The sequence below is a fragment of the Primulina eburnea genome, chromosome 1 (genome assembly GCF_022965805.1).
Source record: "Primulina eburnea isolate SZY01 chromosome 1, ASM2296580v1, whole genome shotgun sequence".
Taxonomy (NCBI): domain Eukaryota; kingdom Viridiplantae; phylum Streptophyta; class Magnoliopsida; order Lamiales; family Gesneriaceae; genus Primulina; species Primulina eburnea.
In genome coordinates, this window is record NC_133101.1 from 61,278,407 (window position 1) to 61,301,739 (window position 23,333).

Sequence of the window (23,333 nt, forward strand, 5' to 3'; positions counted from 1 at the left end):
CATGGACGTCCAACAAATATGTTCCAATATATCATCATATATAATATAAATAAAGAAATTCACCAACTAATAGCTATTAATTCGTCTAGATTTCCATCAATAATTGCTAAAAAAACGTTAAAATAAATTTCTATTTAGTATACTAGAATTACTTTTCCTTTTTTAGTAATTGCTAAATTTATTGCGCTTTGAATCTATCCAATCATCTTCCGTTTCTTGCGGTTTTATTAAGGTTCGATTCATCCAAATTAACCATCTTAAATGTCTCAGAACATTGTGATTGAATTTTCAAATAAGACAAACATTCCTTTGATATTTTTGGGACAAAAGATGTTCTTTCCATTTTCTTATTCAAAACTAATGCTCATGCGGAATTTTGGCATCCTAAACTTGAGTACGATATGTAGTGTTGCTATCCTTGTCAGCATATTTTTCAGAAGGGAACTTTTCCGCAAACTTCCTCGCAACCTCACATGTGACACTTTTATCTATGATTTTTCTTAGCTCCAAAATTTCCTTCACGAGCTTCGGGAAATTATCAAAGTCAAAACATTGTCCACTATTTTGCATTTTTTTGGTTCCTAGTAATGTGATCTTGATCTAAAAATAAAATATATATTCATATTCTAGAGTTTCTTTTTTCTTTTGATTTACATTATCGTGTTTCTTTGCCTTGCCTCATGTTTTTATCGTTCCCTTCATTTTTCCACTTTCTTCAGTTGCATTTAAATAGAAAATGAGGTTGGTTGTTTATCTTTTCTCGCCTTCCTAGTTCTTATAGTTTTCGATTATGTGCGTTACTTTTTAAGCAGTCGATAGTGGACGAGAATATTATTGATAGATCACATGTATCTTTCATTTTCATATACTTACCTCCAACCCTAAGGTTTGTGGCAACTTTTCATCTTGTTTAAGAGATGGGCAACTTCAAGTTCCATGAATCTATTCAGAGTCATAATGTTCCGAGCCATCCTCTGGGTCTTGCTTTCATGATCTTATTTTATCTCGGTAATGACTATGATTAATTGGGGTTGATTGATGTGATTAGAATAATATCGGGTATCAATAATACCCCTATATCAACCATTCCAACTTTGAGATGTTTTTGTCTCCGTGAAGCCATTTGTTGATATATATATACACCTTCCAGGCGCCTAACTATCGGACAAAGGCAAGTATTTTGAAAAAGAGATCGACGTCGATATTTCATAACAAACCAGCTTTAGGGCATTAGACACTTTAATTCTCAAGATTGCTTTCTTTTTCTTTTTTCTTGTAATCACCTTGAAGTTGGGGTATAATTTAATGCTAAATGTTCTCACATTTTCATTTATTGCCGATTTAGGAAAATCATGTAATAATATGTCCCACCTTGATTGTGGATGAAATGATTAAATAACTAAAAGCTAAGACGAAATCCATCCCAAGACATGGAACTAACTAGTTTGGCATTCCATTTATTCTTTCCTTCATTGTAATCTAAATACTATTGATGATAAATTTGATTCATCAGTTTCTTCAATATCGATGTCTTCCTAAGTACAGGCCTGTAAATCCAGAACAAATTTTCTTCATTGAAAATCGATGATATTATTGCTCTCATTGCTCTTTTAACAAGGTAACAGAGCCGTAATGTTCTAAAAACAAAACAAGACTGTTGTTTTTTGAGAGAGAGCTTGGGAGGAAACAAAACGTTTCTCATTCATCTTTCCAATCGTCCCAGTACAATTATAAATAAGGAAGAAATAAGCTATCCTAATCTAGAAGAATCAAAAAGAAATCTTAATCTAAAAGAGTTTAAAAAACAAATAAAAGATACCACTATCTAATCTACTAAGTTAATGACAATCAAATAAAATCTTAACTAATTAGTAGATAATAATCCATTAACTACTTAAAAGATAAAATACTATATTCAACACTCCCCCTCAAGCTGGGTCATATAAATTTATCATGCCAAGCTTGGAACTCAAGTCTTAATAAATGGGCCTGTGAAGTGCTTTCGTAAGTATATCTGCAACTTGCAATTGGGTAGGAGTGTAGCCGAGGTCTATCACCCCCTTTTCAATCTTCTCACTAATGAAATGTCGATCAACCTCAACGTGTTTTGTTCTGTCATGATGGACTGGATTTTTTGAGATGCTAATGGCAGCTTGACTATCACACAGTACTTCTATAGGATGACCATCTTCCACTTTCAATTCATCGAGAAGTCTCTTGAGCCATATTCCTTCACAAATTCCATTAGACAACGCACGGAACTCTGCTTCAGCACTACTACGAGCTACCACAGGTTGTTTCTTGCTCCGCCATGTTACCAAGTTCCCCCATACAAATGTGCAATATCCTGACGTGGAGCGTCTGTCTGTAGGAGATCCAGCCCAATCAGCATCACTATACACTTTGATATTTCGGATAGATGATTTCCTAAAGAGTAACCCTTTTCCAGGTGTCCCTTTCAGATATCTCAACACACGATATGCAGCATCCAAGTGCTCTTCTGTCGGAGTATTCATGAATTGACTGATAACACTAACAATAAATCCAATATCCGGTCGTGTATGTGCTAGGTATATAAGTTTTCCCACTAGTCGTTGATATCTCCCTTTATCAACAGGAGGACTATCATCTTTAATGCCTAACTTGATGTTTGGATCCATCGTAGTACCCACAGGTTTGCACCCTAACATACCAGTTTCTTTCAGCAAGTCAAGAACATATCTTCTTTGTGAGATCGAGATACCCAGAGACGATCTTGCTACTTCCATCCCCAAAAAATACTTTAGAGGACCAAGGTCTTTCATTTCGAATTCTTTTGAGAGAATCAGTTTTACATGGGCCATTTCCTCACTATGATTTCCTGTAAGAACAATGTCATCTACGTACACTATAATGGCAGCAATCTTCCCTTCCTTAGAGTGTTTTACAAATAATGTGTGATCAGTTTGACATTGAGTGTAGCCATGTATCTTCAACACGTTGGTAAATCGATGGAACCAGGCTCTAGGTGATTGTTTAAGCCCATATAGCGATTTCCTCAATCTGCATACCTTATTTTCTGTATTTGTTGATTCAAAGCCGGGAGGAATGTTCATGTACACTTCTTCTTCGAGGTCACCGTTGAGAAAAGCATTCTTAACATCAAGCTGATACAAAGGCCAGTCTAGGTTGGCTGCAATAGATAATAGAACTCGAACAGTGTTGAGTCGAGCAACAGGAGCGAAAGTTTCTTGGTAGTCAATGCCATAAGTTTGTGTATACCCTTTAGCCACAAGTCTTGCTTTGAACCGCTCTATGCTTCCATCGGACTTATGTTTGATTGTGAAGATCCATTTACATCCAACGGGTTTCTTTCCAGCTGGGAGATCAGCGATGTTCCATGTATCATTCTTCTCCAGTTCTCTGATTTCATCATAGACAGCAGCCTTCCATTTCGGATGATTGAGAGCTTCATGAATGTCCCTTGGAACTTGAATATGGTCTATAGTGGAAAGAAATGACCGATATACAGGAGAAAAACGTTTGAGTGATACAAAATCACCTATAGGATGCATTGTACATGTTCGAACACCTTTCCTCACAGCAATTGGTCTATCATCAGGTTCAATGTACTCAACTACCGGGGTATCGGAATCAGACATACCTTGTGTGGTTGTTTCTGAATTTGGCAGCGGAGAGCAATCATGGACAAGTTGATGTGGTGCCGGCTGTACATTCTTTTGATGATGTGTCCTTCGGGAGTAGACATGAGGTAGTGGGCTGATTGTATTTGTTTCAGTTTGCTCATTTGTGGATGGAAAAAATGGCTCGGGGATTGGTTCACTGGACTCACAGGATGAGTCGGGGATCGGTTCAATGTAGGGTGTTGTGAGTTCCCAATGTAACGGTTCATCGTTTGAACACTCCCCTGGAACCGATGTATTGGGATAGAAAGAGGCAGACTCAAAAAAGGTAACATCCATTGAAGAGTAAAATTTTTTCGTGATGGGAGAAAAACACTTGTACCCTTTCTGGTTAGGAGAATAACCGAGAAATATGCACTTGACAGCGCGAGGCTCGAGTTTGCCGCGATTATGGGAGTGGATGTGAACGAAGCATGAGCACCCAAATACCTTAAGGGGTATGTCGTGAAGAAGATGTGAGTTGGGAAAAAATTTCTGGAAGCATTGGATGGGGGTTTGAAAATTTAGGACTCGAGAGGGCATCCGATTAATGAGATAAGTGGCTGAGAGGATGGCATCACCCCAGTGGGACTTAGGGACATTCATAGTGTAAAGAAGTGATCGTGCCACTTCAAGGAGGTGACGATTTTTCCGCTCTGACACTCCGTTTTGTTGGGGTGTATCAACGCAAGAACTTTGGTGAATAATTCCATGCGTTTGCAAGTAACCTCCCAAAACAGAATTGAAGTAGTCTTTTGCTCTGTCTGTTCGTAAAATTTGAATTTTGGTAGAAAATTGTGTGTGGATCATGGTGTGGAAATGTTTGAAAATCTGTGTAGTCTCTGATTTATCTTTCATCAAGAACACCCACGAAAGACGTGTATGATCATCGACGAATAAAATAAACCAGCGAGTGCCACTCATATTGTTTATATTTGAGGGACCCCAGATGTCACTGTGTATAAGAGAAAAAGGTGTTGATGGTTTATAATGATTAGGCGTGAAAGTTGTACGTGTATGTTTAGATAATTGACAAATATCGCATTTAAGAGAATGCAGATTTTTATTATTACTAAACAAAAAGGGAAACAACTTGCGAAGATACGAAAAATTTGGATGGCCTAATCGATAATGCCATAATAGGATATCACTATCTTTGTTCAAAGTTGTAATGGAATGAGAGCAGAAAGGCTGGGAAGGACTTGGGTGTGGGGTATTCTTGGAAACATTCATCTTGAGAAGATACAGGCCAGCACACAAATCAGCACTGCCAATCTTCTTCCCCGATGCCAAATCCTGAAAAACACACGAATCAACAGAGAACTGAGCTGTGCATCTGAGATCATTACTGAGCTTACTTACAGACAACAGATTACATGCAAGATCTGGTACAAACAAAACTTTACGAAGGTGAATCTCAGCAGTCAATTGAATTGATCCATAACCAGCAACTCTAGATAATGATCCGTTTGCAATTTGGACTGTATTCGAAGCATTACAATTGCTAAATGATTGAAAATAATTCATATTTCCAGTCATGTGGTCAGACGCACCCGAGTCTACTATCCAGGATGATATTTCATGTTTGATCAACCAAGACATTACCATATAATTTTCGGAATTCCAGGCCCTAAACTTGGGGTCGGATTTTTCAGGTTGATCCGTCGTACCCGTGATGAGTTCATCTTTTCCCTTTCCACAGATGAACATCAATATGGATTGTGACCATTGTAGGTAGTTTTGCCCATTTAATTTGTGGCAAGTGATCGGGATATGGGAGGTATCGGCGGCCGCCGGGGAATGGGCACTACCGGGATTGTGGAACTGGAACCCGAAGATTTGAATGAAGAGGCCATGGAAAATTTTTTTTTTTTTTGTTTTGTTATAGCTCTGATACCATGTTGTTTTTTGAGAGAGAGCTTGGGAGGAAACAAAACGTTTCTCATTCATCTTTCCAATCGTCCCAGTACAATTATAAATAAGGAAGAAATAAGCTATCCTAATCTAGAAGAATCAAAAAGAAATCTTAATCTAAAAGAGTTTAAAAAAACAAATAAAAGATACCACTATCTAATCTACTAAGTTAATGACAATCAAATAAAATCTTAACTAATTAGTAGATAATAATCCATTAACTACTTAAAAGATAAAATACTATATTCAACAAAGACAATTGGTAATTTCTGCCACTCCGGCCCTTATCTATTCATGGAGCATTATTTGATGGCATAATTTCCATAGGAAGATGGTTTCTACACCCTTCTACGCTTTTGTTAAGACACTAAATTCAGATTTGTGCTTCCCATTTCCATATATCTTCTTCCCCAACATCCAAACATTACTTATGACAAAAAAATTTAGGAAGGAGGGGAAAAATAAAAGTTTGTGCTTCATATTTCATTCCACTGTGCAATGGATTTCGTGAGGAAGTTGAAAGAGAAGAAATTTGGAAGAGATTTCAATGTTTCAAAAACTATGGTTTTTTAGCCAACTCTGCCGGATCAAATTCCCTTTTTGTACCATCATAACTCCTTTAATCCTCATGAGTCATATATTTCTTATTCATTCAGCATACAAGTCAAGATGAGCAGCACGAATCATCAACACGTGATCCTAAAGAGAACTTACTAAAGAAGAAAAGCACCAGTTAGCACTTATCTGTGGAGGAGAGTGGAATGTTTTATGACCAAGTAGCATGGAACACTACTCAACCATTACAGAATAATGGAAGCCACGCAGAATTTTTGTGCAAGCTTGGAGCATGTGATGCTATAGCTTTAGGGGAAGCGCTTTGAAAATTAGAATTTCGTTCCTGACTAATGGCACTAAATTAGTTCGAGATTTTATTTATGCTTAGTTGAATTAGAATTTCGTTCCCGACTAATGCCACTAAATTAGTTCGAGATTGTATTTATGCTTAGTTACAGAATATTATCGATAAAATATTTGATAGACTAGTTCCATTTGTTGTAGGATGTCTTCTTAAATTACACGAAGAAAGCCCACGATTCATTCACAATTTCATCAATAAAATAGATGAAGTTTATTATTCTTTTGATATTTTCACATGAGTTACACCTTAACCGAGAAAGGATAAAGTAAAATGATAGAAATGAAGCTTCAGTCGGTTAGATTGGTGGTTAATGGGGGAGATAAGATTAGGTTTAGGGAAGATAGATGGTGGCAGAATTCCTCTTTTCAGAATCTTTACCCGTTTCTATTTCATATTTCGACGGTTCATAATCATCTTATTTCTTTCTTTGCACAATTCAATTCTTCATCCAACCCATCTACTATTTCTTGAATTTTTTTATTTTCCACGGGATCTCAAAGATGAAGAGGCAATTGAGTCAGGTTCTTTGATCGAATCTTTAGATAGGGTTAGATTTATCGAAGGTGCAAAAGACAAGGGGAGGGGGGGTTTGGGATTATTCGAGGTTGTTTTCAGTAAAATCTTTCTTTTAGTCCTTTTTTTCTTCAGATTCCAGTTATCCGTCTTTTCTCTTTATCAAGCAAATTGGAAGGTGTCTATCCATCCAAGGTGCAAGTATTCTCAAGGATTGCAGTGCTTGGGAAATTACCAGCGTCTGAGATATTGCAAAAAATGTTTCCTTATTGTTCTCTTTGTCCAAATTGGTGTGTATCATGTAGGCAAGAGGTGAGACTCGGGATCATTTGATCATACATTGTCCTTTTTCAAGTTGCTTTGATTTAAAACTTTGGCGGAGTTTGGCTTTGATTTGGGTATCGCTGAGATCAACTTGAGATATATTCAAGGCGGTCTTGGACGGGATTTGGGGATGAGGGACATGATTTTTTGGAATATGGTGGTTCACTGTTTGAGTCGGTCTGTGTGAATGGAGATGAATAGGAGTATCTTTGAAGATAAAAAAGATTCGATTGAGCAGTGCTGGGACAAATTAAATTCAGGGTTTCATGCTGGAGTTCGAAGATTGTAAAGTTCAAATCGTTGTCGGTCTCAGATTTGGGTCCAGTATTCTGTTAATCTATTTTGACCGTGATTTCAGTTTGTTTTATGTGGACCTTCGTTTTTGTAATTCTTTTATTAATCAATATAATACTATTTCTTATCAAAAATTAAAAAATAGAAAGAAATGAAGCTTTGGTTGTAAAGATGAAAAGTCGGCTACATTGATGTGCCTGCAAATGAAAAGTATTGCCAATAGCATTTCAATTCTTTTGCAACTTGACGTGTAGGATATTAAGTTCCGCATCAGATGCGGTGTGGGACTTATTTATAGTTTCTCACAGTCATATCCGTCAAGATCCAAGTTAGACATATGTCGTGGATGTGACAGTCTAGCTCATCTCTGTGTGTTTCTACTTTTGGTAATCCATGGACTCTTTTATTTGCAAACACATATGGAAACTTGTCATGGTAATCATACTGGAAGCTAAGAATAAATAAACCCCCATAGTGAATAAAAAACAGAATTCATTTACTTACAAGCAAAGAGTGTACACAGAGTAAGAGACAGTAGGCATTATAGAAGAGACTAAAAAGGAAAGTAAATTCATTTATGCAGAAATAGTAAACCTTCAAAAAGTGTTCCAAGAATTTCCAGAAAGTTACCAATAAATAAGCTATCAACCAACCGATAAATTAATTTATCATCTTGCTGTGTCAATTTCATAGCTTTTACCAAGTTACCAAGTTCCACCATGCTCTATCCGAGGATAATTTCTTTTTTTAGGAGTTTAATAGACCTATTCACCGATAGTGATAACCGATTTGTTTCAGTGGCAACTCCCCATGCAATAAAGATGTCCATTCAATACATAGTTACCAAAACCGAAAAAGTTCCACCACAGCAGTAGCAAAGCTTACGGACAACGTGATAATATCAATGTCATATGCTAATATTTCTAATTATTATTTAAATTCCATTTTACAAGCTTTTAAGTTTTAAAATGTATTATTCTTTCTGCTTTTGCTGTATAACCGCGTTCAAAAGTTTAAAATGCAAATTTCATGTGTTGGGGAACTATCATACCCATTACTTGACTATTATATACAAACAAATGTTTGCAACTGCGCGCGTATTCAAGTAGCAGCAACGGCAGACTCAATAAAGGTAAGGACACTCCACATGCAAGGAAGCTAGCAATCAACGAGTTAAAAAATAAGGAATATTCGTAAAATAAATACTATGACAATAAACATATCTCGATTCCCGAGTTCTTAAAACCGACAGGTACTACACAGGAGAACTTGCCCGAATATTTGTGTACCCATAGATGAAATAACACTTTTAAAGGGATTCAGTCCTTACCGTAGCATCATCTTCTGAATCTTCAAAGATTTCTTCACGTTCCTCCTGGACTTCTTTGATCATCCAGTGCGGTATGGAACCTTCGGCCATTCCTCCTTTAAGTCCATCTTTTAACTCTGGCATTTCCCTTGAAAGATCATTTGGCCCCTAAATGAAGTTCAGTTAGATAGTATTCATGAAAGTGATCTCAATTTTAAGAACACGGACGAGTTGGGAACTATGAAGTAAATGAAATGCCTTTTTTACGATCAATAGGCGCTTCTCTGCTGCAGCTTCCTTCTCTTGGTCCAACTCAAAATGGTGCAGAGCATCAGAGAGTTCAGGTTCATAATGATTCTGAACAAAAGAACACGGTGAACCAATAAGTATAAAGAGAAAACAAATAGTTGAGCTCTATTTTAAATTTGTGCGTAAAACATAAATTTCCCCCCTTTTGCAGCTTTGCATGGTAAGGGGCAAGGAAATTCCATGAATAAACACCATTTGAAGAGCTCGTTCGGCTAAAAGAACATGGGATTTGGATTTGGATTTGGATTTGGAACTGGATTTGGATTTCCATTGATTTAGAATTCATTTTGTTGTTTGGTAAAAAAAATAAAATGTTACTTAAAAATTGCATTGATAGTTAAAATATTATTATTTGACATCGACAAAATATCACTTATTTTTTTTAAAATATCTTGTTTACTAATAAAATTTATGTAATTATTCATATATTATTTATGATGATATAGAAGAAATTTTAATTTTTTTTATAAATTTAAAAATATATATAAAGTTCGCCAAGAGGAATCAAGACCAAAGTTTGATGAATTAGACTTTTAGTACAAAAAATAATTGAGGTTTTAAGAGGAATAAATAACTTATGTTGCATTTGGATTGATTGATATTTCAAATATATTTTTATAGTTTTAGATAAGCAAGATCATAAATTTCAAATTCACCGATTGCATATTTATTTAGTATTTCATATTCATATTAATTAGGATGAATTTCAAGTTGGCATTTGAAATTTATTCAATTTAGTGTAATTAATGTGTAAATAAGTAAAAAATTTAAGATTTTGTTTATTATTAACATTTTATAACTTAAATTCATAGATTTCAAATTATCTTTCCAAATGTAACCTTATAGAATTTTTCAAGAATAAAAATATTTTCATTTGATTTTAACATAGTTTTCTCAAAATATATAATAAAGAGCATGTGAATTTATTAGTACATATTTTTAAGAATATGATTTTTATAAAGTTCGAAAAATGGACTAAAAGTTTATGAGGAAAATATACAAAGTTAATATTGAAAATAATTTTTATTTTTTCCATAGTTCTAATCCAATGAAATCTCAACAATTTTGTTAGAATTTCATTTATTTTAATCAAATCCAATCAAGTATCAATTTCATTTTGGAGCTCCGTCTTTTCAAATACTTACAATGGTTTTTCTAATTCCAAATTCCAAGGAATTTTATTTGTTTCCATGTTACCTCACATAGGTCAAGGATCTTAGACTCTTTTAGAGTGCATAAGATTTTTTAATTAACAGCACAAAGAGTGGCATACACAGGAGAAGGACTCAACTGAAACCTCCAAACCGACACAACTACATCAAAGAAAAAGAAAAAGAAAATCAAAAAACTAGAGAAAAAAAAAATTGGGATCGAAAACTAAGATTTTATTATAATAATAGAGAAGTTTACAAGGAAAGCGAATGAGCAATCCGCAAGACACCTCACAATTTAGGGAAGAAACATGACAACTACACTACCGTCGGGAGCAAATAAATTTTCAATCCCTAATAGATCAGAGATAAGCAGGTGATTAAATTCTAACATCTTTGTCGTCAAAGTCGCAACTCTGAATTTAATCTTCTCCGAAACGTCGTCCACCAACTCTGATTTGTATGTGAATATTCTATTGTTGCGCTCCAACCAAATTGACCAAAAAATGCAATGAACTACAAAGTACCAAAAGCTCATAATTCTTTTTCCGATAAAAAATCATGGCTCCATAAGAAACAAGCCATATCACTGTCTTGGAAAAATCCATTCAAAACCCAACTCTTGCAGAACTTTGATCCAATTATCACTCATGAAGGAACAATGCAACAATAAATGATCTTGATTCTCCTCTTTGTTTCTGACATAAGCTTCACCATTGGGGGCATAAGGCGTAGTCAAGCATCACAAGTCGGCAGTTTCTCCAAAACCACGATCCACGAGAAAACTTGAATCTTATGCGGGATAAGTACTTTCCATATGTTAAGAGTAGTACATGAATAAAGAAAGGTTGGAAACCAGACAGAAAGAGGCGTAGAAAGAACTAAAAAATAATACTGGAAGAATCCCCCAACCATACCCGAAAATCATCTGTGCCCAAACTCAACCTAACTATATCTAAGACCCCTAAGAGAGTGCTGAACTCACCCAATTCGACGTCTTTTAACGCACTTCTGAAACGCACATCCCATTGAATGATGGAATTGCCCTGAAGATCGACGACAGAGAAGAAGTGGCTAATCAGTTTGTTAATAGAAGATGAAATCTGAAATAAAGATGGAAAACGCTCTTTGATCGACAAAGTCCCCCCCCCCCCCAATTATTCTCCCAAAATAAGCACCGCCCTAATCAATTGATGACAAGCCGTGTAGGAACAAGAGATAAATTTCCAAGGACTTCTAAAGGTCGAGTTCCTTGTCAGCCCCACATCCCACCCATTATCTTGAAGACCATAAATGCTTACAATTATTTTTTTCCACAAAGAATCTCTTTCTACTGAGCATCTCCACCACCATTTCCCTAGAAGTGCCTTATTCCTCAAACGGATATTCCCCAAGCCCAGACCTCCCATGTCTTTAGGTTACAGACTTGTTCCCAAACAACGACGTGGCAATGTGCCTCCCCATCGGCTCCGCCCCACAGAAAATCCCTCATCAATTTTTCCATTTGTTTTGCTACACGGATTGGCACTTTAAAGAGAGACATAAAATACGTTGGCATCGCACTTAATACCGACTTTATCAGTGTAAAACGACCACGTCTTAATATGATATGCTGGAATTATGATGTCAAGCAGATAGTTGACCACATTTTGAATGATATGTTTTCATATAGACTCACATTCCTGCAGTTCAAGTACTAATTTCTTGGCTACCTTTCGCAAGAATGTGGTTGTTTAATGCATGCAATAAATCATGTTAACTATTCAGAAAAAACGTAGAGGACAGGACTAATAATCCAAAACTGGTTTCCTTTACTTACCCCACAAACGTACAAGTTTCTAAAGAGAAGAAAACATGCAAGAACGGATACCTTGTTAATTGTATCCTCCAGATATTCAGATGCAAGTCCTTTCCCCTTGTGACCCTTAGCTTTGTACTTCTTCGATGTTTTTTTCTTCTTTCCTTTAAGTTGTCTATCAGCTTTCATAATTTGCTTTTCAACCTGAAAAGTCATGGGAAAAAGGTAAAATCCACTACTATAATAGCAGAACAAAAATTCTACCTTGCATTTACCCTCATTTGTTCTTCTGCTAAAAACTCCGGGTCCACGTCAGTAACATACTGTTTTACTTTGTTGCCCTTTTGATTTCGGGAATTAACCATAGCAGTCAAGACTTGATGGGAATTGGATGATAAGGATGAAGGCATAAACCTCATCTTTCTTGTGATTCTCCCCTGAGCCTGGTAAATTCCCTGCATAATTTATGCACAAAATCAGAGGTGATTCATAAAAATAAAAACAGATAATGACGCGACTCCGAGATAGAAGTACAGGAAGACAATATTTTTTTTTGGACATGGAACGGTCATGTCATTAAGGTGAAAAATAGAGCTACAAATACGCTGACATGCCCAGGAGATCTACAAGGACATTAACCCCTTAAATCAACAACTAATCACCTGACATCTAACATACATAAATAACTCAAAAGCTCAAACAACGGCAAACAAAAATCTGTATTTTCCGAAATATGTCATCAAACAAGGAACATCAAGATATGGCAATTACTTGATATCAGTAAGTCAAAAGCCCATGTATGTCACATAATTCATGTGTGAACAGATATGAACCCACGAGGCACCTTTTCATGCTTGAGCTTGACAAAAAGATGTGACTGAATGTCCTCTACAGCCTGCTCAGACACGTCAAAACTTTCATTTCCGATAAGCAACTGTAAACTCCCATCTGACCATGTAACAAAGCGAGCATTGCTTTCAAGCTGCACAAAAAATATATGGACAGACAGATAAGCCTAATTTCTACGAATGTCATCAAGTGGGTTAATCAATAATAGACATAACAAATTTTCAAGTTCCGCAAATGTAGAAAGAAAGCGAGATGCTTCAGGGTACTAAATAGACACATATCTTGAAACATAGTTTAAGGACGTACCCAAAAAGAGTGCATAATATGTTCCTTTCCTGCCCCTCCCAATCCCCATGCTCCCCATATATGGTATTAAGTTTGATTAAATGTTTGATGACCTGGCCCCTTGAATCGTAATACAAGTTCAATTTTCAAAGAACTCATCCACACTATTGATTTCATAACTTGAGCTAGGAGATTTGAACATGAGACACCTCAAAACTTATTCCTCGCTAGCTCGAACTGATGTATTACAAATGCATTCTTTAGCATTAAATTTTGTGACAAGATACCACATGATAACTTACAGATATTTTTCCACCAGGACCAGAAACTTGTCTCCATCGGATTATGTTGGCCGAGGGTAGATGCCGTTTAGATCCAGATGTATCAGTCACATAATAGTTCTCTTCAACGTATGTACTGGGATCAAATGGATTGGGATCAACGCCAATTACATTGGAGATGTTAAATGTTGCCATCTGCAAAAAGTGAACATAACTTGATGCAAAAACAAAAGGAAAAAGAAAGAAGAAAAATTGATCAGCAAAAATTCTTGGCAGCGTGACATGTTCAAGTGCGGGTTTTTGCCAAACAGTCCTAAAGAATACAATTCATGTTTGGATGAAAGAAGGGATAATATAGAGTAGTCTACAATATGAAATTTCAATTTGGTGAAACTGATTCTCAGGCTCTTTTCTTCTTCAATATGACCAAATTCAGATGGACCAACAGATGAGAGTGTAATAATGTTGCCAGATAATGTGTTTCACCACATTTGAACAGGCACTGATCTTCATAATTTCAAACATGGAATTTTTTCCTTAGAACCGATAGCATTCAAGTAAAGATGCAACAGGCCAACTTTGACAGGAAGGAAAATTAAACAAATTCTTACATTCTTTTCTACAGGGTAAAATGAAGACATCAGATTTGATTATATTATGGAAACTCATTATTAAACAAGCATTATATCATATCTATAGAGGTTAATCATAAGAACACAAATTAGATAAGAATTTAGTAAAGAAACAAATGTCACAGAATTCAATGAGAATAAGACATAGTATAAACTATAAACCTTATCTGAGCAAGAAGAGTGAGGGCGAGAAGGAATCTCAAACACCAGTGGGAGCTTGTCGGCCGCATCAACATACTCGCCCTTGAAATTAGACACAGCATGTTCTGCTTGACACTTGTATGACGAATTTTCATTCCGTGCAACATTGGCATAAAGTTTTTTGTCCACAGGTAATCCCTACATTAGGGAAAAATTTGGAATATTAAATTTTCAATGTACTCACAGCATCGTAGCAAGAAAAACAGAAACTGAAACTATTTTTTAGCATCTTATCTGACATTCTCAATTTTGTCAAACTGATTATGACCTCCATCCTCTGCTTTTTCATCATTGTCAGTGTCCCCAAAAACATCACGCATGACTGAAGCTGACAGCACTGCTGGATCCACATCTTTCTCATTACCAAGAGATCTACATTGGGGAAAAAATGATACTGATATTATAAGCATCTAAGATGAATATTTACAGACATACAGGATAAAACAAGCTAGCAAATCTGTAGCATGAGGTTTAGCAGAGAAATACAGGGGAAAGGTAAAAAGATAAAGAGGATTCGAGTGTTATACAATATGGATAACATCCAAGATATTGCTTTTCAATTCATTGCCCTTACAAATACGAGATGAATATGAGCCCAAATACAGTGAGAAGTGCAAAGAAAATACCATGAACATGAACAGTGAAAAAAGATTTCAAGGAAGAAAACGAATGGAAAATATATTTCATAGAGACGAACGATGAGTGAAATGTAATAGATTCCACTAAGATGAAAAGTTTACAAATTTTAACACTGAGAAAAGCAGGGTTAGATATTTAATCAAAGACCTTGAGCTTTTTCCCTTATAATGACCCGAATTCTTTGGCACGCTTTCGCTCGGTAGTTCAGCCTCTCCTTGGCTTTTAGCTTGGTGTTCATTCTCAGGGTTGGGCCCCTGGTCCTTTTCATGCTGAAGGAAAAAGTGGTTAATAAAACAACGAACCAAAACTAACAAGAAACATGGAAAATCATGGTCATAGAAGTTTGTTTGTTGAAATCATTAAAGCGTTGAAACCCAAAAAATTACAAAAATTGACGACAAAACTGTATATGAGGCAGCAAAAAAAATTAAAAATATATATATACGAGTATCATTAGAAAGAGAAGAAAGTCAATGTGTATATTGTTTACACAAAAGGTATGAAAACCTCATTTTTGCTAAACATTAATTTATAAATTGTTCATGCATGTCAAGATAACTAATGAAACTAATTAATACAGTCCAAAAACTTCATGTACATCATGTGTCAGGGTTCCCAAGTGGGAAATGGGTTTGACATGCTGACTTGATCCTGCATGATATGGATCAAAATGAAACGATCGAGGCTACTACAACTGCTGCTGGGATTTCCTTTTTGGTTCATTCAAATTTTGATCCGCTAACTTTTGTTACGCCAACAATTTAAAAAATTAAATCATGCCATTTATTCACAAAAAAATTGCTCAAAACAATAGTTTACAGAACTAAGCAAAATTTTATAACTAATCCATGCATTGAATGAATTTCAAACAGAGAATGAAAAAAAATAATACAGCAGAACACGACACAAATGCTTCACGAGTGAATTGGAAAGAAAATCCATTTAATTTGCAAATGCATGTAAATGATGATGTAGGCCGAAATCTGAAGTTCAAAAAAAAACATAAGAGTTTTAAGTTTCATAAAAATAAGTTTTCAACAATATTCGGAACAAATACAACTCAAAGAATGCATGCATGAAATTCCAAAAACAAATTTAGGGATGAACGCCAAATGGATGGCTACAAAAAAAATTCAAGCAAATGATGCAATGAACATCAACTGCTTGTAAAAATAATTAAAATAACAAAAAAAAAAACTGCATAAAGAATAATAAAGAAAGATAAATTAGGGGATTGGATTTTTGAATAAAAAATTATAATGCATTCAACATAGATTATCAATGAAAAATTTAACAAATAGATCCACTGATAAATTTGACTAGCAAAGAGGCACTTCAAAAGAAAAATGAAGTAAACAAGCATTTCCTTTGTTTTTCATTCCAATTCAAAGAATCCCTCGCTCTTTCAGGATTTAAACTGGTAAAAACAAAAATTATTTGATACTTTTGAGTACAACAAAAATTAAAATCAAAATTCATATACAGACATGGCTTGACTGATGTGATTCATGTTCTGACTCAACTTTCTCATCTTCTGATTGGTCACCAAACAAGTTTTGCATGATCTGACGTTTCTCCATTTCTCCTATCATTTTATCTCGCATAATTGATTCTGTGTAAGTTCGAAGTGACCAAAGGTGCTTCTGCCTTGAGTGTGCGGTTTATGCAAAGGGTGTGAAATTTGCAAATCAAGTTGGCACTATTCTTGTAGAAGTGAATGGGAATATGAATGTGTCAGTGCTGTGCTGTATTTTTGGAGTTTTCAAAAAGACTAGAATTGTTGGTGAGTGTGTGCAAAGCTTTATCATAAATAAAACAGTTGAGAAAAAAGAATATTAGTCAGAGGTAATAAATGACAGATTACGTTAATATTTTTGGGATTGCAGATTACATCAATTGTTTGTGAATGTAGTGTGGAAAGAACTTTGTGCAAGTCAATTTTGAATTCATACGTTCTAACATGGAGTTACACAACTGAATTGGTGACAACATGTATACACGTCATTTGGAAAACGTCCGCATACGTGACTTCTGATCATAAATTTAATTTTCTTTTTTTAAAGAATGAAAATGAATGCAATGTAAGTGTGTACATATAAGTAAATCTGTAAATGTATTTACAGTAATAAATAATAAATGCTCAGAGATTGCATGGATGCATTTGGGATTACAGCATTTAATTATTTTAATATGAATACAAATTATGTTCATTATGTGTTGTAATCATGAATGAAACTATTTAAAGAAGTAAATCCAGGGAGGCCATTGCATTGATTTCATTTTAGATTTACTTCACTTGGTACTTGCCACTGACAAAATTGTATTTAAAGATAGCCCCCATACACTCTTTTTTTTAGTAGAAACAACTTTTTATTAGATTGAAATTAAGGTTTACGATTGCGAATAAGCAATCCGCACATTAATTAAAAAGAGTACAAAATAACACCGCCGTTATCACGTCCAAACATATTTCCAATCCCTAACTATATCAGAGATACTAAGATGTTTATATTCCGTCAATAATACCGACCAACTTGCAACCCTGAATTTTATTTTTTCCCATACTTCCTAACTTATCTTCAAATATTCTCGAATTTCTTTCCAGCCATATCGACCAAAATGTGCAATGAACAATCATAGACCAAAATCTCAAGTGTCTTCTCCCTACATGCCAACTTGGTTTCAACAAAAACATATCTTTTGCCGTCTTCGGAAAAATCCACAGAAAACCCATTTCTTGTAACACCTTCAGCCAGATGCAATATGAGAATGAACAGTGCAATAACAAATGATCCTGATTTTCCTCTTTTTTCCGGCAAAGACAACACCAATTCGGGCATAAAGCTCAGGCTGGCCACCTTCTTTGCACAGAGTCGCAAGTCTGTAATTTTCTCAATGCCACAATCCACGAGAAAACATAAACTTTCGGTGGTACAGGTACATCCCAGATATTCCGGAGGAAAGAAAAAAACTCAATATTCCCTCGCAAACATTGACTGTAAGTTTCTAAAATGAGAGGTATGGGAGAAAATCTGCGAAATCAAAGAATACATCGTACAATTTATAAAGCCTACCAAACCAATTGATGTTATCTAATCTAATCAAAATAAGGCCTTTGTTTGAATGTCTGACACTTGTAGTTGAGTAGGTATGTTGCTAAGCTTCACGACACCTTTCTCAACTTTCTCACTTATGAAATGGTGATCAATCTTAATACGCTTGGCTAGATCATGATGAACCGTGTTCTCGGCAATACTTATTGCAGCTTGGTTATCACATTTCAACTCCACTGTTTTATGACCTTCTAATTTCAGTTCCTTTAATAGTATTTGGAGCCACATCCCCTCACAAATGCCATTGGCTAAGGCACGATATTCGGCATCTGCACTGCTTCTCGCCACTACTTTTTTTTATAGGAAACAATACTTTTATATAATAATAATGGTCGTGTTACATAAAAAGCGGATGAGCAATCCGCGAGTTCAAAGAAACTAATACACTATCGTCCAGACAATACAAACTTCCAATCCCTAACAACATCTGAAATAAAAAGATGATTGAACTCTGTGATCTTCGTTGTCGACGTTGCAACCCTGAATTTGATCATCTCCCATACTTCATCGACGGAGGCCGACGAGTCGTTGAATATTCTGTTATTTCTCTCGAGCCAGATTGTCCAGAAAGTGAAGTGAACAATCAGACACCAGAATCTCTTTACTCTTGTCCCTGCTGGAATTCTGGGCTCAATAATGAATATGTCTCATGCCCTTCTCGGAAAGATCCGATAAAATCTCAGCTCTTCCATCAACTTTGTCCATATTCCTCTTGAAAAAAAGCATATACCAGCAAATGATCCTGATTCTCGTCGTGGTTTTGACATAACGTGCACCATTGCGGACTTAAAGCATAGGTTGGCCATCTTCTTTGCATCGAGTCTGAGGTAGGGAGTTTGCTTCTCGCCACTACCGATTGCTTTTTAATTCTCCAAGTCACGAGGTTTCCCCATACAAATGTGCAATAACATGATGTGGAGTTTATGTCATTTGTTGAACCTGCCCAGTCTGCATCAGTGTATACTTGGATATTTCTTGAGGAGGCTTTGCAAAATAGTAATCCATTTCCAGATGATCCCTTCAGGTACCATAGAAATCCATATACGGCATCCATGTGATTCTCAATTGGGTTGTTCATGAAATGACAGATAACGCTTACCACAAAGCCAATATCCCGTCAAGTGTGTCAGAGATATATGTTGAATCTATGGAACCAAGCCCGGGAGATTATTTCAAACTATAGATTGACTTCTTCAGTCTGCACACCTTGTTGACAGTGGTTTCCGACTTAAATACTGGGGAAATATCCATATAGATCCCTTCCAGTTTTCCATTCAGGAGTGCATTTTTACTTCAAGTTGGTACATAGGCCAATCAAGGATTGTGGCAACTGATAAGAGTATACGAACAGTAGTGAGTCTGGATCGGGGTTTTGAAATTGACGACGTGAGAGGGTAGCGATTGATCAAGAATGTAAGATTTAGTCAAAAAAATCGTAGAGCATTGGATATCATGATTAACATTGCTGACAAACTAAAATTGCAAGTGAGTTCAGGGACGAACAACTCATTGTGTAAAGACAAACAAGAAGATAAATTCACTGAGCTCGGTTGTAGTGCAAGACCCATTAGCAATACATACTGATTTGGGTACTGAAAACGAGCGGTAAGAACTAAACAGTTCAAAAGTGTCTGTCATATGATCCGAGGCACCCGAATCGACAATCCAATACTGTGAGAAATCTGTGTGTGTGAGGAAAGCAACAGGAATATCACCTCAAATTGTTGTGGTTCCAGTACCAATTATCGAAGTGGTGGAGGATGATGGCTGCTGGACAAAGAATTTCTGAAGCATATCAAGCTGCTCCTTGGTGGATGGTGGGTTTGGAGAAGGCTCCGATGCAGCAACATGTGCTCGACGCTCAAGAGCTGTCTTCCAATAAACAGGTTTACCATGTATCCTCCAACAGGTATCCAGATTATGGTTGGGCTTATTGAATTTTTCGCGCCAAAGAAGCCAGCCCCTTGTTTTCCCTTCGAAGGATATGAATATGGAGGTCCGCGAGCATCAGGAGCTGTAGGGCGTGAGTCGGAATTAGACACATGTTGGCATTGAACTGCTAAGGCTGAATTCTCAGTCGGGGTAGGAGCATTCAGTGAAGGGGCCAACATCACCTTTCTGTGGCTTTCATGCCCAACTTCAGAAAATGCAGCGTGGAGGCTTGGCAAAGGTTTTGTCCTCAAAATCCATCCCCAGACATCCAAAGTGTTGTTGAGCCCGAGAAGGAATTTGAAAACTCGCTTCTTCTCGACAATGGCTCTGTAAATGTGCTCATCATCAGGACATTTCCAGGCATGTAAATCAAACATGTCTAATTCTTGCCAGTAACGAGTTAGAGACGTGAAGTAGATGGTTACAGATTTCTCCTCCTGTAGATCATGAAGGATAGATTCAATGGCAAAGATTTCTGACATGTTTTCTTTGCAGGAATAGGTCTCTCGTGCGGCATCCCAAATGTCTTTGGCAGTGCTATATGGGAGAAAATTTTCGCCACTGTCGAGGTTCATGGAATTAATCAACCATGACATAACCATGCTGTTTTCAGATCTCCATGCCCTGAATTTATGATCGTCGGAGTCCTAGCAGGTCGGCTTGCCCGTGAGATGGTCATCCTTACCGCGTCCGCAGATGAACAACAATATGGATTGTGACCATGGTAGAAAGTTACGGCTATTCAGTTTATGGCACGTGATAGAGAGAGGCGAAGCATCATCGCCCATGGTAGGAGTTGCGGTTGCAAAACCGGAATTTGCACAGGAGGAAGATGCCATAGTGTACTTGGTCATTGGCGTGTGCTTACATCTGATACCATGTAAGTTTCTAAAAGGAAAAATATGGGAGAGAAGCATTTTTTTTATTCAATCTGTGAAATCAAATACTGTATTGTACAATTTATAACGCCTACCAAACCAATGAATGTTATCTAATCTAACCTAATCTATTTAAAATTTAAAAAATAAGGAATAAAGTACATAACTCTATCTAATAAATCAAACTCTTAATTATCGAATGTTCAGTTATTCAACATTGACCAATATGGGTAGATGAATCATGTTGCTTATTCCGTATTTTATGCCCATAACAGACCATTTGCTTGTATAAGGTTAGATAATGATTAATTAGTCCAAGAGGTAACACAAAGGTTTATAAGAAAAATATTAGGGCATATATGAATATTATAAGAATGAGATGCTGAAGAATAAAATCCTGAACTCTAGTCACACAAAAGACTTTGAACAATATACGAGAATATGAAGAAGTATTTAGTGTTCTAAGTACCAGTTGATAGAAAGGTATTGTAATTATAAAACAACTCATACAAATGACATAACTACGCACTTTAGCAGGCACTCTGCTTATCACCAGTGGCAGACACCGTCAACACATAATTTGGAGAAAAAATCCAACCCCTGGTTCAACGCATGGTCCAGTTAAAAAAAAAACAATTATAACTTGATGCCTTTCTGCTAAAAAAAATACATGATTCAATACATACAATAAGCAAAATCCGTGTTTAAGGAAACTCATACCTAACTTCACTGCTTGAAGCGACGGCAGCAGTAATGGAACACACCATTGGAAACAGTAATTTCAGAAGTACCCAAATATCTTGTTCAGTTATTTTTAAAATTCCAGTTTCCTGAAAATAGTAGGATTCAAAAATCAAGAAGATTCTCATTTTTCAGTGAAAAATAAATTCAAGGTTAATTAGGATGAATGGTCAAGTCAATACCAGTTTAAATTGCACGAAAACTGCAATTGTAGTTAGTTAAGGTTAGATGAAATTCTCTGGACTCTTCCAGAGGCATGGAATCACCTTCAAGAAAATTCAAGGCTGAATCCAACGTTATTCCATGGATAGTAAAGGACGGAAATATTGATACCAAAGTATTCCATGTAAACGAAAATATGTTTATGTAATGTACTCCTCTTTGCATAGACTTGTAAGCAGGATACTGAGGCTACACATTTCAGAAGTAAAACGTTTCTCTAAGTTTGCCTAAGACATAGAATAATACACAGTCAAGTACATTTGGATTGTCTCATGTTTTCGGTCGCAATCCATCTTCAAAATATTTATGAAAAATCATAACTAAGAAAGACTAGGTAATTTGCTACATCATATCCACAACCCCTGATTACACCCATCCATTGCATGAAATTCTCTATACTATATCAATATTTCTAGTAAGTAGTAACAGAACACTTAATTTGAAAGGCAGACCAGCACCGAACAAAACCGTTTTCCTCCACGCACACACACGATCAATATATTTATCGATTTCATGATTTAAATTCTATTCCAAACTATTTTTTCCAACACAACCCATACGATTAAAGAAGACCACATCTCATCACACTTTACAGAGATACTGTCACGAGAATGAAATATGGATGGAATTTGCAGTATCACGTTACAAAATAATAAATATGAACAAAGTGACAGAAAATAAACAAGTGGGTCTCCATGAAAACAATTGAAGATGGCATCATCCATACCTAATGATTGAGAAGGAGAGAAAGTGGAACCCGCTTGTAGTAATATCGCAGCACCCGAAGTTATTACATAACAATTTCGCCATGCTACGGGGACGAATGCTGCAAAAGGGTAATTTTAAGGTGTGGATAACAGTTGCACTGAAAGCTAATGAAAACGAAACAGATGAAGGGATGAACAAGAGAAAACGACGCCGAAGGAAAGGAAGATATGACTATTTTCACTTTCACGGGCCATAATGAGGCTCCGCGCAGTGTGGCGTAGGACCAGCAGAGACATGACGTCAGCTTTCCGATAGGTGGGGAGACAGTCATCCTGAATGAGCTGCGGCATCTTATCTTGTTTTACTCTAACCGACCATTACATTTTGCTGTTTCGATATGTCAAAAGATCATATCAATATATATATATACATATCAATATACTGAGAAACATAAAAAAATTTACGACAAAAATTTGTGTGATATAGTCTCAGAGGTCGTATTTTATGAGACGGATCTCTTATTTGGATTATCCATAAAAAATAATTACTTTTTTATGTTAAGAGTATTATTTTTTATTGTGAATATCGGTATGATTGACTCGTCTCACATATAAAAAAGACCTACTCCACCTAAATATGTACGAGATGTGTATATATAT

The 23,333-nt window shown here is 36.1% G+C and overlaps 1 protein-coding gene across 5 annotated transcripts in view; it reads right to left on the reverse strand.

Moving 5' to 3' along the window:
- LOC140837362 (protein LEO1 homolog) overlaps positions 1-23,065 on the reverse strand; it is a 36,663-nt gene extending 13,598 nt beyond the window's left edge. The window contains exons 1-13 of one of the 5 annotated variants that reach the window (XM_073203517.1): positions 22,694-23,065; positions 21,927-22,010; positions 21,724-21,833; positions 19,909-21,013; positions 15,228-15,349; positions 14,681-14,813; positions 14,403-14,579; positions 13,630-13,803; positions 13,038-13,175; positions 12,469-12,648; positions 12,266-12,397; positions 9,194-9,292; positions 8,957-9,103 (exon numbers count right to left, since the gene is read on the reverse strand). In XM_073203517.1, coding sequence (XP_073059618.1) covers positions 8,957-9,103; positions 9,194-9,292; positions 12,266-12,397; positions 12,469-12,648; positions 13,038-13,175; positions 13,630-13,803; positions 14,403-14,579; positions 14,681-14,761 — 1,128 coding nt within the window. In that variant the 5' untranslated portion in view covers positions 14,762-14,813; positions 15,228-15,349; positions 19,909-21,013; ... (1 more) ...; positions 21,927-22,010; positions 22,694-23,065. Of the gene's footprint in view, positions 1-8,956; positions 9,104-9,193; positions 9,293-12,265; positions 12,398-12,468; positions 12,649-13,037; positions 13,176-13,629; positions 13,804-14,402; positions 14,580-14,680; positions 14,814-15,227; positions 15,350-19,908; positions 21,014-21,532; positions 21,604-21,723; positions 21,834-21,926; positions 22,029-22,693 lie in introns of all 5 variants that reach the window. The other 4 variants (XM_073203511.1, XM_073203501.1, XM_073203504.1 and 1 more) reach the window with 4 other exon arrangements.
- Between the last annotated feature and the right edge of the window lie 268 nt (positions 23,066-23,333).